The sequence below is a fragment of the Lepidochelys kempii genome, chromosome 10, assembly GCF_965140265.1.
Source record: "Lepidochelys kempii isolate rLepKem1 chromosome 10, rLepKem1.hap2, whole genome shotgun sequence".
In the NCBI taxonomy this organism is placed as follows: domain Eukaryota; kingdom Metazoa; phylum Chordata; order Testudines; family Cheloniidae; genus Lepidochelys; species Lepidochelys kempii.
This window is the reverse complement of record NC_133265.1, coordinates 81,211,641-81,229,329: the sequence shown is the minus strand read 5'-3', so window position 1 is coordinate 81,229,329 and position 17,689 is coordinate 81,211,641. Positions and strand designations below refer to the sequence as shown.

The window sequence follows — 17,689 nt, the reverse complement described above, 5'->3', positions numbered from 1 at the left end:
TTTTGCAGGTGAAGCACCAAAGCATTTCGTATATTCAGCCCCTGCACACAATGCTGTATGTAGCCTGACGTGCTCGGAACATCAGGCTTCTGAGGGTTCCTTTAGACTGGTTTGAAAACCTGAGCTGGATGGATAAAGACCAGCCACATTCGAGGTCTTAAATTCCTTATCACTTCAGTGTAAAGGGGCGGGGGGCGAAGGGCGTAGCGGAGAGGCAGTTGAAAATGTTGCTTACATTTTTTCCACAAAAAACTGATTTTTGAACAATATGAAACGGCATCTCAGACAATTTCTGTATCCTTCAAACTCCCATTTTTCCACAGATCAATTCAAAACCAATCATTTTAAATATTGGATTTTTGCCCTTCTCCGGGCTTGGAAGAGGACAAAACATGGGAAAACTTGCATTTTGATTCCATCCAGTTTGAACAGAAACACATGTTTGGTTTCAAGTTTTCATCAAAAAGTTGGGAAAAAACAAAAAATTGAACATTTTTGTTCAAAGTAATTCCTGTTTTTCAGCCAACCCTGAGACTGTAGCTTTGTGTGTTTCTTTACAATGTATAGTAAAGGCCTGGACATAGATCCACCCCTTCCCTCCACTTTCAATATTTTTTCTGACCCCTCCCCCCGATATTATATTTTTATATTTATATCTATCTATCTATCTTCTTAGGAATATATATCTATGGGTTTTCCTAAGCAGAGAGCTGGGAAGGGGACTTTCAATCCTGAAGAATGTTTGCTCCCAGTGGTTTCATTAAATAAATATTAAAACTCTCTGGTCTGTTTTGAACAGTCTCAAAATCACCTCCCCTTTCTCTGATGTCAAATCTACTAACTCTCTAGACTTCCACAGAGCATTTAGGAGCAGATAAGACCTGCCACCTTTGCAATGTTTAAAAAAAACCCAAAATGAAGCACATCTTTCAATCCTCCTTTATACACCCTAAAGGCAGACAAGACTAATTCTAGTCACCTTTTGAACAACTGGCCAGTCGGGATATAATCATCATCATCATTTACAGAGCAAAACCTGTTGCAATTTGCTCATAGAGCACTCAATTCAAAAACTAACTTCCTCTCTTGCCCAGCAGCAAAACCCTATCAAGAGTGAATTATATATAAATAAATACCCCCTTCTGTCCCTTCTAAACAACCTCATTAGATATTAGTGATTCTGTGGGCTTGTCTCTAAGTGTTGGTATTTAAGCACAGCATGAGGTGCATTGCACTCTATTGGGGATTACCAAGCCTTTTATACTCAACCTGGAGTTGTTTCATTATTGAGTCTGACCTAAGGCTGAAGGCGACCGCAAATTAGACAGAGGAAGAGTCTGCCCCGGGTTTCCTGCTCCTTTATAAACGCTCCTTCAAGAATTCTGAAATTCTAAGCTTGTGGCAGGAGCAATCTTTTGATTAGAACAGAGTGTGAGTGCCTATCTGATTAACAGCTGTTGCTGGTAGTTGGAATCCAACCCCCAGCATGGATCAGGTCTTGTATCCATGGCAGCAGGGTATTTATTACAGTTCCTACCACTCTCCACCCAGGATTGGCGGACTTTAGCCCTTAATCATATTGAAAAGTAGGAGAACACAGGGACTGACTCTCTGACCAGCTGAAATAAAACAAAGGGGGGGGAGATTCCTTAACAAATGGTGAGTGACAAACGTTTTTGATCTATTTGAAACCTACCTTATTGTGCTACATTCAGAAATTGAACATTTTTTCCTCCCCTCCTTCCTTTTTCCGCTACAGGCAAAATTTCTGTCCCAGGATCAAATTAATGGTACGTACCGTTGCTTTTTAATGAGCAGGATCAGTTTAACAAGTTTACCGCTAACAGCGTTTCTCATTAAAGGGTCTCATTCTGGGGAATTTACTTCGTTGTTTAACATTCTCATAATTCTTGAGGTGAACTGTCTCTGCTAGCTAATGTTTTTTAAAAGGGAACATTAGATGCAGTCAGCCGGAGACGTCCTCTCTGCAGTTGGCTGCTGGGGGTGGGGTGGGGTGCGGTTTGGGCTAGCAAAGGAAAGGGAGCAAGAAACTGGAATATCTTACAAACCATTTGTATGTATCGTTCTTAAAAACTAAGAATGCTGGATTTCAGGGGGAAAGAGGTTTAACTCCCCGCCCCCAACCCTTTAACATTACATCTCTGGACAAATAAGGGAGAGAATATTTGAAGCAATAATTGGAGATACTGACGCAGTACTGTAAAGCTTTGGACCTTAAGCAAACCCCTAGAAAGGCAGGGGAAGGCTGGTTTGTTGAGCAAAGCACGGGACCGAGTCAGGAGAGCCAAGTTCTAATTCCCACTTCTTCCTGCGTGACCCTTGGCAAGTCACTTACCAACTCTCTGTGTTTCCCTCTCTCAAAATGGCCACAGCAGCGATCTGCCTTATTAACCACTTGGAAAGAGCAGCGGGATCCTTGAATGGGAGGCAAAATAGAAACCTTGGTTTGATGATATGAACCCGGGGTGGGGGAGCAGGCCCAGGGATTGGAGGGTGCTGATTTGGAGAGGTAGTAGGCAGACAGCTAAGACAGGGGATACCTGGGCGGGGGGGGCAAATGGCATGCGGCAAGCAGCTGCCACTGGCCCTGCACAATACCAGCCGGCGAGGGGGATCGGAAAGGGTGGGAGAAAGTCAGGGTAGGGAGGAGCTGCAGAGCCAGCTCTGAGACGTGCTGGAAATCTTTCATCCCTGAGCCAGTCCACCCAAGCCACTTAGTTCTTCACCCTGACCCACCAGGAAAGCACTGGGGGCGGGGCACACAAAACTTTGGCCTTTGAGCAGCATCAGTTGATCCCAAGCTGTTTACCGGAAACATCTTTTGAAAGGAGAATCACATACAACTAGGACAGGCTTCCTTACACCCCGGGTACAGGCTCCTGCCCTTTGGAGCCCATCTCTTAGCTGGAGCTGGTCTCAGGGAAGGTACCTCCGCGGTATCGTCCACTCAGCCAGACACAAAACTCTGCACTTTTACTCCAGGAAAGAGCTCGTCACAATCCAATCCCCATCACGAGCACTTACGGGATAGAAAGAGGTTGGGCTCTACATAGCCCCTGGCACCCTCAAGGCACTGTACAAATTACTAAGTCTAACGCTGGCGTGTGTCAGGGCCGAGTAGCCAACAGGGCAGCCTACAAGCTCCCATTGCCCAGGACAGCGGGATCTGCTGCTAAGGTTATTTTTAGAAAACTATCTGGAGTTCAGAATGCAATTCACAAAACACAGCAGAACTAATGTGCACACGACAGCAGGCCGGTCAGTGGCGTCTCCTCTAGGGCCGGCAGCGGTCACCCATTCTGTCTGCAGACTGGCCAAGGTCAGTAGAGCGCAGTCTCAGGGCAAGGCCTCCAAATGCTTGTGAGTGCAGTAAAAAGAACTAAAGAGGACGCTTTTCCACCAGTCCCCCATTGTGTGACGCACCTTACGTTTCTCAAAACAATGACCCAGCACCAAGCACATTGCTGGCATTGTCTCTCGGGGTGAAATCCTAGCCCCACGAAGTCAAGGGAAGGTTAGCCATTCACTCTAAGAGGGCCAGGATTTCACCTCTAGAGACCAAGCAGGGTCTGGGCTCGCCTTTGGCCTGGGATTGCGTGGGCTACCCACCTCCTTGGGATGTGCTAGACCATTGCTGGGGGCCTGACTAGCATAGCCCCAGTGTAAAACCTACCTCAGCTCTTCCTTCTCCTGGGAATAAATGGCATCCACGCCAATGTTCAAATTCAGAAGGTACACTGGAAAGAGCAGCACGGCCCATCGGCCACCCCAAAGCACACACACAGCGAGCAAGTTTCATAGTCCCCACAAGGCACAAGAGTCTTCATCTCATCCAAAGGACGGGCGTTGAACATGGTGCATATCCTCCCCGTCCCCACAGGACACCCCGGCCACATGGGCACGAGCTCTGATCCTGGTGAGAGACTTGAACAAAGGATGCTCCAGCCCAGAAGCAAGAGTGCTACCAAACGAGCCCTACAGACACTAATTATTGCTGCTGGAAAATTCAGCAGGGGAGATTTTTGACAGGGAGTCGCACCTACGCACCCAGTCAGCCCATATTTAAAAGCCTGGTTGCACAAACTGAAAAAGCACTTGACCCTAAACGAACAATTCAATGGGTGCTGAGGTGGTCTATATGTAGTAGGCAAAGGCAATGGGTCAGTGGTTGGACGGAGGTCTGGGAGTTGAAAGCTGGCTTCTACCCCCAATCTCTGCAATGGACTTGCTTTTGTTCAGTCTTTGCATTCAGATCAAAATCTGTCCAGCTGCACTCTACAGCCCTAATTAACAGCAGAGAGTAACCAGCCCGCGAAAACCAACATACGGACTTATCTAATTGCACAACAGAAAGCACCGAGATCAGGCTGCTGGAAAGCAATAGGGAAGCTCGCTTATTGCTAAAGCAATGGCCTGCTCCATACTAGTTAAAATCCAGACTCACTTTATTAGATAAAGGAGTTGACCTTTCGAAATTCAGGATCCATCTTCACCAACAAATTGACTGTTCTTTAGCCTAATCTATGGAGACAGGTCCTTATGGTCTCAGTCGTCTCAATGAAATCAGCTACTAGCCAGATCCTCACAGAGCTGGGGCAAGGTTTTAACCATCTTCTCACACCAGCCATCTATTTTCTATGACTCCATGGCTGTGAAGTTTTCACCTTTACTCCAGCCTCTGTCATGGAATCTAAATTCTTATTTCTAGCCCTTAAAGCTGTCAGGGGAACCTTTGAATGCAACCGACGCAGTGAAAGTCTGCCAGAGTCTCCATACACAACAAAGCTGAGGAGAACTGCTCCCATTCATCCCAGGGCAGCGTTAATCTTGAGTTCTGTTTCCATCATGAGGATATTGGGAAGAGGGTGGGGAAAAGGTTAGCAAGACTAGCGTATATATTTGTTTTGCCGTAGCCTTGGTCATGGGCCAGGATCTCATTGTGGTAAGTGCTCTACAAACAAAAAACATGGACCTTACCACAGAGATCACCCCTACCCCACAGAATTGTATTTTGGCTTGGTAGTAGGTCGCAGCGTCACGACTGATTTCTTTCAGTACAATTTAAAATGACATCACAGCACGGTGTGTCTAGTTCCCTATTTTCCCTTTGTTCATTTCCTTAGGCTTGTCATCCAGCCATGGGTCCTTTGGGAATCGGAGGGAAAAGGAGTCAGGGAAGTGAGCCGTTTGTCTCTGTAGGTTTCTCTTAGTTGTTCAGAGAATGTCGGTCAATTGTTTCAACACCACCGTCCTCTTCTCATTAGTATTCCACCCAGTAGATTTAGACAGTTAAGTGTTTAAAAAGCTATTTCCCAAGCAGAGATCCTTTGCCGCTCTGATGAATGTTTAGGAGCTCAAGAACTCCATAGCTCATTAGTCTGAATATATTAAAGGAGGCTTGAGTTGCTAGGGCTCATGGAATTCACTGTTCTGTACTACTCCGAACAGGGGTTTGTTCCCAGGACCATCTAGAGACTCCCTAATGTCTCACCACTGTTACAGGGTCATAGAATCATAGAACTGGAAGGGACCTCAAGAGGTCATCTAGTCCAGTCTGCTGCACTCATGGCAGGACTAAGTATTATCTAGACCATCCCTGACAAGTGTGTGTCTAACCTGCTCTTAAAAATCTCCAATGATGGAGATTCCACAACCTCCCTAGACAATTTACTCCAGTGCTTAACTACCCTGACGGTGAGGAAGTTTTTCCTAATGTCCAACCTAAACCTCCTTTGCTGCAATTTAAGCCCATTGCTCCTTGTCCTATCCTCAGAGGTTAAGAAGAACAATTCTTCTCCCTCCTCCTTGTAACAGTCTTTTGTGTACTTGAAAACTGTTATGTCCCCTCTCAGTCTTCTCTTTTCCAGACTAAACAAACCCAATTTTTTCAATCTTCCCTCGTAGGCCATGTTTTCTAGACCTTTAATCATTTTTGTTGCTCTTCTCTGGACTTTCTCCAGTTTGTTCACATCCTTCCTGAAATGTTGCGCCCAGAACTGGGCACAATACTCCAGTTGTGGCCTAATCAGCATGGAGTACAGTAGAAGAATTACGTCTCGTGTTTTGTTTACAACACTCCTGCTAATATATCCCAGAATGATATTTGCTTTTTTTTTTTGCAACAGTGTTGCACTGTTGACCCATACTTGGCTTATGGTCCACTCTGACCCCCAGATCCCTTTTCACAGTACTCCTTCTTAGGCAGTCATTTCCCATTTTGTATGCATGCAACTGATTGTTCCTTCCTCAAACAAAGTACTTTGCATTTGTCCTGATTGAGTTTCATCCTATTTACTTCAGACCATTTCTCCAGATCATTTTGAATTTTAATCCTATCCTCCAAAGCACTTGCAACCCCTCCCAGCTTGGTATTGTCCACAAACTTTATAAGTGTACTCTCTATGGCATTATCTAAATCATTGGTGAAGATACTGAGCAGAACCGGACCCAGAACTGATCCCTGTGCGACCCCACTCGTTATGCCCTTCCAGCATGACTGAGAACCACTGATAACTTCTTGAGGTCCCTTCCAACCCTACATTTCTGTGATGGGAGCTAGCTGCACTATGAGCCACTAGAGAAGCTAGAAGGAAAAGGCCATCCACCACTTTGACCACAAGTTCAGGAGCTGAATTTAAGGACAAGCCTCAACAGCTCCTTTTCTCTACTCCCTTCTCCTCTTTGGAAAGGTCTAGTATGTATGTGTACACACACACACACACACACAGAGTGTTCAGGTAGTCATCTGATGCTTTAGCTACAAGGGTTGATGAAATGCTGGAAGAGCTAAAACTCTGACCAAGTCAATTGGTCATTTTGCAGGTTTAAATAATCTAGCTGCTTTTTCCTCCTGACTAGTAGACTGCAGGGAAATTTCACTTTCAAACTAAGGCAATATTGGATGGCAACACACACTGTTTTTTGTTTTTAAACTAGAATTCAAGGAATGCTTTTCTCTATACGATAAGAAACAAAAAGGCAAGATAAATGCCAGTGACCTGATCACAGTGATGCGGTGCTTGGGAACCAGCCCAACTCCGGGAGAGGTAGAGAGACATCTTCAAGGACATAAAATTGGTAAGTAAAATAAATCTGGACTGCGAGGATTATTAAAACAAGGCAGGTGACATGTAGAGCTCTCAATCTGACAATAAACAAGTGAAAAGTAAGTCTAAAATGTTCAACAAGGAGGACCCCACCCAAACTAGCAGAAGAGGAAGAAGTTGGACATGATGGTATTTGCTAAGACTCACTTTTTCTGCTGTTGAGACGCTATAGTAATAAAAATGAGCAAGGCAGGAATCTAGGTAGATTGGGGTCTAAGATGAGACAGCCTAGGCAATACAGGGTAACCAGAACTTGGGCACAAGAGGGGTCAGAGGTGCTGGGTGATGGATAGGAAGGGCACATTTAGAAGACTTCACAGACAAGTCAAGCACAGGTATCAAAATGGTGCCCTAAGGACATCAAGAGGAGTGGGGAAAGGAGACATGCTTAAGAACCCTGTGCTGTCACAGTTGGGTGGAGCTGCAGCCCTCCCGAGATCAGAGAGTCCCCTCAAACCAGGCTAGGAAGGGAACAAAAAAAGGTCATTTTCAGCTCCAGATGTTTTATTCAATCGTCTCTAAAAAGCACAGACTGGGGGGGGTCAAAGAAGAGTCATGAACTGAGGTGGTCTGCACCAACCCATTGTGGGGCAGGGGCTTTCCGAGTGTCTGACAAGGCTACAGAATTGTTATAGCTAAAGACCGGGCTCCTCCAACCACCGGGGGGGGAGCACCTATACCCGGATGAGCTGAAATGTGGTTCAGGCCCTTGCCCTGGGACAAAGGTTACTCCCCAGCCGTGCCCCCATGACGGGGCACGTGGCAGTGTACTCTGGCCGAGGCAGCACCACCACCAGTCTTAATGAGTCTTTCAATTCATACTGGGCCCAAGGAGGGCACCTGCCCCGAACGCTGGGCGCCCTTAACCCTTGTTTTAAACGCCCCTCAGACCCGTGAAGAGCCAGACTCTCAATTAATCCTACACGGCCCTGATCCTTAGCACCACGTGCTGGGACCCAAAGGCGTTGCCATTAGCTAGCACGCTGAGACGCCTCTGAGCTCGGTGGAATGCAGGCAAGCCCTGGCTAACGGCCTGAAGGTGGACCTCCCACCTCACCGGCATGGCACAGGCCACGCACCGCGTGAGGGTCTCAGAAGGGAAGCAAGGCAATTCCTAGTTCGTAAGATGAGGATTGCCAAGGAGTAAGAGCGCGTCAGTCTGTGGAACAGCCCTGCAAGGCAGGGCCTCAGTGAGGGACTAACTGCCTGGATCCGGTGCAAACAAACAAGAGGAGACAACGAATCTAGCTCAGGGAAGTAGGCCGAGCTCTCAGAGGAAAGGGGAAGAGCGAAGGCTGGAGGAGGCTGGGCTGATGGGGCGCGTATATGCCACTAGCTAAACAAGAACGTTTGTTGCTTTGTGTCACGTTTCCAGACAGAAAGGCAGAACTGGATTTTTCCACTTTCCTGACCATCATGTACAGGCAAAGGCAGCAGGAAGACCCTGAGGAGGAAATCCTGGCAGCCCTGGCAATGACAGACAAGCAGAAGAAGGGTTTCATCACCGCTTCTGAGCTGAGAGCGAAACTCACCAGGCTCGGAGAAAAGCTCTCAGAGGACGAAGGTACAGCATCAAAGGGCAGCATAAGTTCAACACCTTTCTAACCCTCCTCCTCTCCCTCCACCCAACCCCCACTGGAGTCAGAGATGAGATCACAAACACCTGTGGGTGGGTAGCATGTGACCTGCGTCCGCCAGTGATCTTCAACCTCAAAGGGCTGGGGCACACGCTTCATGGTAGAGCCAAGTCACAGAGGGTCACAATCCAATCACGGCACAGCGTGCTGACGTTGCGTCATGAGGCTTGCATTATGACATTGCGTTATCACAACTCTAGGTCATCACACTAATGCCACACATTGTTGCAACATTAGGGTATCACTGGGTTGCTCTTTGCAGCTTCACACAGTATTCTTTTGCTTTTCTTTTTACTCTCTTCTGATCCAACTAGTCATCGGTACCTTTCCTACATGAGGCAGAAGAGGAGAGCCAACCCAAATTACAAGGGCCACATACCGCTCCATAGCCCCAAGCTAAGGTTTTGATCTAAATCATAAACAAGCCGCTGCCTTATTCTCCATAAATATTTTGTTCATCTCAGGTTAAAGCTGGCTGGAGGCTAGGAAGAAGTAGAGAGGCGTTACTCACCTGGCAGCAGATAGAAGCCACACTCTTGGGGGATCAAGCCTTAGGCCTACGCTTAAAATACAACCAAGGGAGCACAAAAGGGGGAAGGCGAACCCTGCCGTGAGGGGGCCTGATTACCCAGGCCCTCCATCGCCAGACGGGGAAGCAGTAAATCTGGCCAGACAAAGGAGGTACCTTGCCACAATCCTTAGTCAAAAATCTGCCCCCAGCAATTACAAGAGCTCTCAGGGGGCATCAAAAATTATCTGAAGAAGTTTTTATGGGACTGATTTTACCTCAGCCTTTTACAATCCTCTGAAAAGCTTTTTCTGCTTCAAATGTCATATGCATTGTCTGTGGACAGAAGCTTTTGGGGGGAGGGGGTCTAAATTTGAGAGAAATCAGACAAGCCATTTTTTGGAGATAGGCAGAGAAATGTGCCAAATGCCATCACACCAGGTAGCTCAAATGTTCATGGTACTTTATTACTCAAAAATGGATCCGCTGCACACTTCACATTTGGCTGCAGTTCTCTCAAAACTCTGGTGCATTTTGCCATATTCCAGGAAAGAGGCTCTCTAGCTTTGAAGTCACTCAATCCCTCTCTGTCGTGGTTCCTTGCTGTCCACTCTGCCTCGTCATCAGGGGCAGTTGTCTTCAGGCTCGAGCTGCACCGAGGGGAGTGGGGCAAGTCCTACGTGGTCTGTGGCTCTGGGGCCATCTAGCAGAGGCAAGTACGCCATAGTAGTCTGGGGCTCCTGTCCCTACCCTTGGGTGGCACGGTGCCCGACGTAGTCTCTAGCCCGCAGCCTCGCAGCTGGGGCTGATACCAATTAACGGGGCCGGGCTGATAACAGGCTGTAGCCTACGTCTCCAGGCCTCCGGCAGCCAAACACAGTCAATAGCCCAAGCCCTTTGGGGTGGGGCAGAGCAGGGAGCAGGCTTTAGCCTAAGCTTGGGGCTCAGGCAGCCAGCAAACGCACATCGTCTCAGGGTTCAGGTAGGGGTGAGCACCCACACAGTCTAGGGGGCTCCAACAAGGATTGAGCACCCAGCAGGCAGTCTAGGGTGCTAGCAGGGGTATTCACGAAGCACAGGCCTCCTGGCCTAAGATGGGGAGTCAGCCACCCCGGGGCTGGGGTGCCAGGGGGACACAGGCCCGCCCTACTCCACCGCGTTCCAGCCCAGGACCCTAACAGTGGCAGAGGGGTCTGGCACTGGGTCAGTGGGGATCCAGCCGCAACATGCCGACCCAGACGCGGTCATCCCTGTAGCTGGCCAGTTGTCGGCTGCCCCTAGGCTACTTCCTAACTCCCCGGGGTTTGGTATCTCTGGTCTCCACCGGTCCTCGGGCTACACAGCCGACAGTAGTCCCAGCAACTTCTCGTCTGGGTCCGTCCCGGATGCCTCAGCAAGGCAGGGGTGTCTGTCTCCTCTGCTGGCTCCAGCCCAACTGCGCTGCAGAGCCCTCCCTTTATACTTCCTGCCCCTCCCTTGTACGTCCGGTGACGGGGTGGGGTGGATTTGGCTCCACCCACCAAAGGGAGCGTAGTGCTCCCTCACTCTCCAGTCCGGAGGGAGGCCGCTTTACCTCACTACTGTCTCACATTAGGAACTTTAGAAAGACCCATCTAGAGTCTGGCAGATTTGGTAAGATTTGCTTAAAACCCAAGTCCACAGACTTTGTGTGCACATCCCCAGGCTCTTCACTGGCACAAGAACTGCCCTTCTTAATGCTAATGTGGAATTTAAATTTAATGGGTACACTCCCTCCATTTACCAGCATTAACTAAACCAGTTTTCAGGGAGATGTCTCAGCAAGGCAGTGCCTCTTTACATAGCCCAGTTAGAGTATTCTGGAATAGCAGCTTATACACATTTTTTCATCTAAAACAGGTTAGTTAAAACTCAAGTTATTGTTAAAGCTGAACAAAAAAAGTGAAAAATTCTGGAGGCATTAGCCAGAATTAAAAACATCCTAGGTTGTTCTGTACATCCTACGCACTTCACATTCATTTGAGAGCAGACACAGAGTTTGCCAGCCAAATTACAATGCACTATAGATTTTAATGAAGCAGGCAGTGGAATAAGGAATCCACTCAAGACCTTGGCTTGACACAATGAACTCTAACTTGTTAAGCTGCAATAAATATTTCATGCTGCAACGGACTCAATTTCAAAAGCCTCCGCTATGTTCAGTAACTACTGGCATGTGGCTTCATTTGTGGTGTTGCTTAAAGGGGGCTTTTAAAAGCCTTCATCTCTCCAGCAAAATATCATTTTCCATTTTCCAGACAGGAACGAACAAAAGTTACCGTGGTTCAGTATTCAAAATGCTGCTCTGCTTTGGCTGGGGTGGGGTTTGAAGTTTATCCGTTTTTCAAGGTGCATGGTTACCATGTGGATAGTTTCCTGTTTGAAAGCAGAAGTATTAGATCTCTTGATCACACAAAGAACAGTTACTTACCTTACAGTAACTATGGTTCTGCAAGATGTGTTGTCCAGGTGGATTCCACTCTTGTAGTCCTGGGAGGTAAGAGGGAACAGAGGCACAATTGGACCCACTCTGCTCTTGGGTTTGGGGGGGGGGCAGGTGTGGCCCCAACACACACAGCTGACCAAAAGGATCTGCTCCTAGGCCTACGGGGCACACGGACAACGACATTATGTCTGCACAGCAACTAGACACCCGCGGCTGACCCATGCCCGCTGACTCGGGCTCGTAGGGCTGTTTCCCTGCCAGAGCCCAGGCTTTGGGACCCTGTGGGGTGGGGGGTCCCAGAGCTCAGGCTCCGGTCCGAGTCTGGATGTCTACACTGCAATAAAACAGCCCCAAAGCCGGAGGGTTTTTCTTTGCTGTGTAGACGTCCCCCAAGAGCAGAATCCAGGTGGGCAATCCCTCCATCACACGGCATGGCTCCTTGCCTGCCTTCTTCCCCCAGAAATTACATGGACTCACCGTTTCCACAACGGTCCCTGTGCAGCAGTCTATTTACAGCATCAGCAGTGCTTTCTGGCCCTCTCCTCAGGACCTGAGGGGAACAGAGGTCTCCCTGCCTTGAGGCCTCTATGTAACTGGGCCCACCTCCCTCTCCTTGGTGCTTCCTTCCTGCCTCTTTATCAGCCTTGGGCTAATTGGCTCCCAGCCAGCCAGCCTTATTGTCTAAATTACCCCCCTCAACTTTCCCAAGGGGAATTAATGAACATCAGAGTGATCAGAGTGCGGGTTCACCTGTTCACCCCCTGCACGAACTGAAATTGTATGGCCTGTGGTATCCAGGGGAGACTAGACGATTTAATGGTCCTTTCTGACCTTAAAAAAAAAAAAAAATCTATGGAACTGTCGCCCAAAACAATATCTGCCACAAAATCTCTAGACAGACAAGGTGGGGAGGGTAATATCTGTTATTGGACCAACTGTTTGTGGTGAGAGAAGCTTTTGAGCCACACAGAGCTACAACTAGACTGCATACAAAGTCACTAGATTTTTTAAATATTAATTTTAACACCTACAGAAGAAATAGGCAAGCAACTAGATTCCTCTTCCCTCCTGCCATTTGAGAAGAGAAAGATGTCAAAGTCTCCCGTAGTGATTTGGTACAATATGCCGTGTTGGTCCCAGGATATTAGAGATGCAAAGTGTATTAGGGAATATCTTTTATTGGACCAGCTTCTGGTGGTGAGAGAGACACGCTTCCAAGCTTACACAGAGCTCTTCTTTAGGTCACAAGGAGAGCTGTCTCTAAGCTAAAAAGCTCGTCCCTCTCACCAACGGCAGTTAGTCCAACAAAAGATATTCCCTCCCGCACCTTGTCTGTCTTGGTACAATATGACGTTGCAGTTGCATTTTCACACTGTCTCCTCTGTGAACATGTTTGACTGGCACTTTATTATTTGAACAGGACACTTGAAAATAGATAATCTATAACAGATATATCTACTGCCCATTTGAATTGCTTAATTTGGTGGGGAGGAGGGGGCAGCGTCCAATACTGAAGGTCAGAACATTTGATGTGTTGCCAAGACTTTTGCACAGCCATGGTGAAAAGCATCAGCATTGCATCACTGTCCCCCAAAGCCATTGGCTCGGCAATTTATCCCTAGCACACCGTTCATTATTGCATTGCTAGAGCTATATTATAACCAGAACTCTAAAGCCATCATGAAATTTCTCTTGGGTTCAAACACCGAGGGCCTGTCCATAGGACAAAATGGCACTGGCATTTCTAAGGTGTGAATTGAAGCCAATTTTGTTGGCTGCAATTGCAGTGCAATCCTCAGCATGGACACTTATTTTGGTTTGTGTGGTTTAGTTTAAGTCAATAGGGAATACGTTTAAATTAAACCCAAATAAGCCACTCACGCTGAAATAAGAGTGTGTCCGCACAGGGATTGCCCCCATTTAAAAATTGGTTAAAGTTAAACCTGTGAAAGTTTCCGATGTAGGTAAGGCCTGCGGGTCAGATCCTCACGTGGGGAAGTCAGCTGAACTCCATGGGCTTTAAGAGAACTACAGTTTATTGTCAGCTGAGGAATGACCCTCTGTGCTTGTGTTTCCCAGTAAGCGTCCACCTCTCCATGCCAAACTCTGAACTCAGTGTAGATCAGCCACTAATATTTCAAGTAACTAAATCAAATTTTGATTTAACAAAAGCCAGATTTTTAACAGTCATTTAAATAAAGGCAATTGAAGGAGGATGACACAGTACCTAAAATAAGTTGAACAGAGATGGTTACATTTTGTTATTTACAGTGGATGACCTTCTAAGAGAAGCTAACATTGCACCAAATGGGATCGTGAAATATGAAGAATTCATCCACACCATCACCCTTCCTCTTGCAGACTACTGAGTTTCAGAATGATGAGACTGCATCGATAGGGAAATAGGCAAGCTTTTCCAGCTTACATTTTCCTGGATCACTTTTGGGCTCACTGGAATCAGAACTGCTTGCCTTTAAGGAGCAATGTTTTGCCTTATTAGATGGAAGTATTTATGTTTGAACAGGTTTTTCCCATTGCAAGGCCCGGCCACACCTTCCTTGTCAGTTGGAATGGAGTGTTCATGTCAAACACTGGATGTATTATTTTAAATGAATTGAATGCCATGTTATATTGCATAAAGCTTATCATGCTTACAAACCCACTCATTAGTAATTAGCATTTTAAAAACACGTTATACTTTAATGGGGACAGTTTTTCAGAGTAAAATCAGCTACCTACCTTAATGTCACAGGGAGATTAATGTCACAGGGAGATGGTTGTTCTTGAGAGTAAAAGGAAGAAAGAACAGCTATTTGGCCTGACTCTGTGAGCCTGTGGTAGCCAACTATTCCCTGTGTATAAGATATCCTAGGGTGCTTGACTATGCTACCCATAAACCTTGGCAAGTTTGGAACGACCATGCATATCGCTCGCACCACTGCCTGGATACACACAACCCACTGATCAATTGTCTTGCCGTTATGGAGAAGCCGAGCCAACACGTCAGTGGGAAGGGGAGCTCAGGACCGTGTTGGCTATCTAGATGAGGACAGTGGTCAGGCAGATGTGAGTTCTTCCAAACAGAATCACAGCAACAGTGGTTACCGGGCTTACAGTGAACTGCGAGAAACAGGAGCCTTCCTATTACTCTGCAAGTGTGATAAGGGGTTCCCTGAGCAGCATAACTTTACTCATCCAGACTCTTGGGGAGTGGAGGACAAAGAGGAGCAAGATCTCCATACTACCATGCTTATGACCTTTTATTAATCAGGAAGCTACATCAACTTGCAACACCATAGGAAATCTCCATGAAGTTGGTCCAATAAACAATATTACGTCACCCACATTATCTCTCTGTGAAGTTAGACACCCACAGCGACTCCTGAGGGCTTTGCATAAGAAATCTCAATCCTATGCAGAAAAGAGAGCCGTAGTCCTTGACCGAGACACTGTGGGATAGCAGCCCAGAACATACTCCTAAAGACACTTCAGCAGTGTGGACACAACAATACAGTTGTGATGGCAGAACCATGTAGCCTGGTCAGGGCTGTAAACTAGGGTGATCAAACCCATTCAGTGGAGTGGGCTGAATTTCAGCTTTAAGTATGGTCCCTTGACCTGGGTGTAAATTTAGGACTACATAAACGCCTTGGTCCCCAGCAGATGTCAATGGGAGGTTGGCACAGACTATGGTCTTTATCTAGTAACTGAACTTGTAATGCTATCTCTTCAGTACATTAGCAAGATACTATACTCCCTGCTAGGATCACTGCTGTATCTGTCCATTGGTGCTCTTCCTCCCCACTCCTCCTTTCTTCCCTGCAGCAACTCTGCAATTCTTATCCTCCTCTCATTCCCTTTATCAGATGATCAGCAACAAAGTAGTTAATGTAGATACATTAGGGAATTAACTCTAAAGCCAAAGATGGGGTGGGGGAGATGTCATTGTTTCAGACCGCATGCAGACTCAGGAAAACTCAGTATATTGATTTCTGCTGTTCACATTTGAGAAGTTCTTTCTTTAGCTATTAAAGCCAGAAACTTACATTTTCAAAAAGTAAACACAGATTCTGCAGAACATGAATATTCCATGCAGGCCATCTAAACATGTCAAATGGGCTGGATCCATGTTTGACTTAGCTAGAACATTTCAGTTCATGAAAAATTAAAGAGTGCCCACAATGTTTAGGCCCTCTACATACAACTTTTACCCTGGGTTTTGTAAACAGAAACCTTGTTTGTGCATCCCCACCTGCCATGCTAACCACATCTGTATCAATATGTTCTAGAAGCTCTCTCATAAAGATTCTGCATGACACAGAATGTCCAGAGGACATGGACAGTGGCATCAGGGGCCAGGCACGCTGGGTTATATTACTGCAGAGCTGGGATGAAGGATAGGCCAAACCAATTATGTGAACATGGTTATTGGGTCCTGCTCCTGTTGCAAAACAATATGTTGAAGTGGTTACTGGGTGACAACTCTGTGAGAGTCTAGGCCTCAAGCAGGGGCAAGACACAGAGCCAACCAACCATGGTTACTAATCATGACCGCAAGATGACAACTGATGACAAGTAGGCACATCCCTAAGTCTGCACATAGCCTCATTAAAGGCAGTAGGGATCCATTCACAGAGTCAGCTGTGGGCTCAGGACTCTAGTTTTAGTCATATTTCATGTGTGGCCAGTGTTTAGAGCCAACCGTGTCAGTAACTGACCACAAAAACTTGGTTAAAAGTTGTCCTGTGGACAGGCCTGTTGGGTCTTTCAAACAGTAAGTTGGGCCCCAACGCTCTTGGAGGTAGGCATTTTTTCCCTATTTTAAATATGGAAAACAGACACAAAAGGGTGAAGTGACTTGCCCAAGTCTTGCAAGAGATGGGAGTGGATCCAAAAATTCTGTCATTCACCCCAGTGCCATCCCTTGTGCATTTCCCACTTTCATTTACTCACGAAGACTTGAGTTGCAGATTTTGCAGTTCCCATGCCATTATCAGCCATCATGAGGTAACACCATAATGAACTCAAATCCTTGCCTACAAAATACTTGAGAGGTGGTTTTATTTTTTAAGTCTTTTAAACAGCAAAGGGCTGTGTGTTGAGGGGACACTATCCCTTGCTAGGCATAAATCTGATCAACCTACCCTGTCACACATCTGTCTACAATGTCCACTCAATTTATCATCTTTGAGCTTTCCACCGTCCACAAAAAATACTCCAGGGACTTGTAAAAATTAGACAAAATCTTACCAGCAGCTTAACACTTAAGCACCCCTCCAATAACAAAGAGGGAGGTCCTGAAGATAGAGGGGGGAGAACTCCAGTAAGGAAATAGTTCTTGCTTTTAAATGTCCAAATTATGCCTTTTCTCCCCTACCATTAAGTTCTACAAATATCTTGACATTACAAGTGAGGACAGTCTACTTATTACATTCACTGGTCCCTTTTGAGGAGCGTGCCAATAGCTTGTTCAGAGCAGTGAAATAGGTTCTCTCATTTGTATTAGCTGCCAACTACCAATGGCTCAAGATAGCCATTTGACAATCTCTCCCATTGTTCAGCACATTTGACAACTGAAACAAATGCTTTCGGGCAGAATGGATATAAAAGGTGTTGATGAGGCATGGACATTGCTCAGAGCAAACACAGTGTATTAATCTAGAACGTGTTGTAACAGCTTGTTTCTACCAGCCAGGTATAAACACTTCCGAAGTGAAAACTAGACAAGAATGGGGACAGTGCGTTTTATATACTCTCACACAAACAAGACACCACTGAGAACTGGAGGAGACTGGTGCGCTGAATGCTCTACTTAAATTCAGATACAAAATGACATATCCCATGCTATGAAACATCATTTAGCAATGAAGCATGCCTGTGCGAATTACATTCCTGTGAGTTTCCCACTCCACAGGGAGCATCCAGCATTACTTAATTTAGAGAAGACAAGATA

The 17,689-nt window shown here is 46.5% G+C and overlaps 1 protein-coding gene across 1 annotated transcript; it reads left to right on the top strand.

Moving 5' to 3' along the window:
• The first annotated feature begins 1,530 nt into the window (after positions 1-1,530).
• On the top strand, positions 1,531-15,394 carry CALML4 (calmodulin like 4). The gene is made up of 5 exons (XM_073304446.1): positions 1,531-1,659; positions 1,760-1,790; positions 6,958-7,098; positions 8,503-8,691; positions 14,008-15,394. The coding sequence occupies exons 1-5, from the start codon at positions 1,657-1,659 to the stop codon at positions 14,103-14,105; spliced, it is 462 nt and encodes a 153-aa protein (XP_073160547.1). The 5' UTR covers positions 1,531-1,656; the 3' UTR covers positions 14,106-15,394.
• Positions 15,395-17,689: the final 2,295 nt, after the last annotated feature.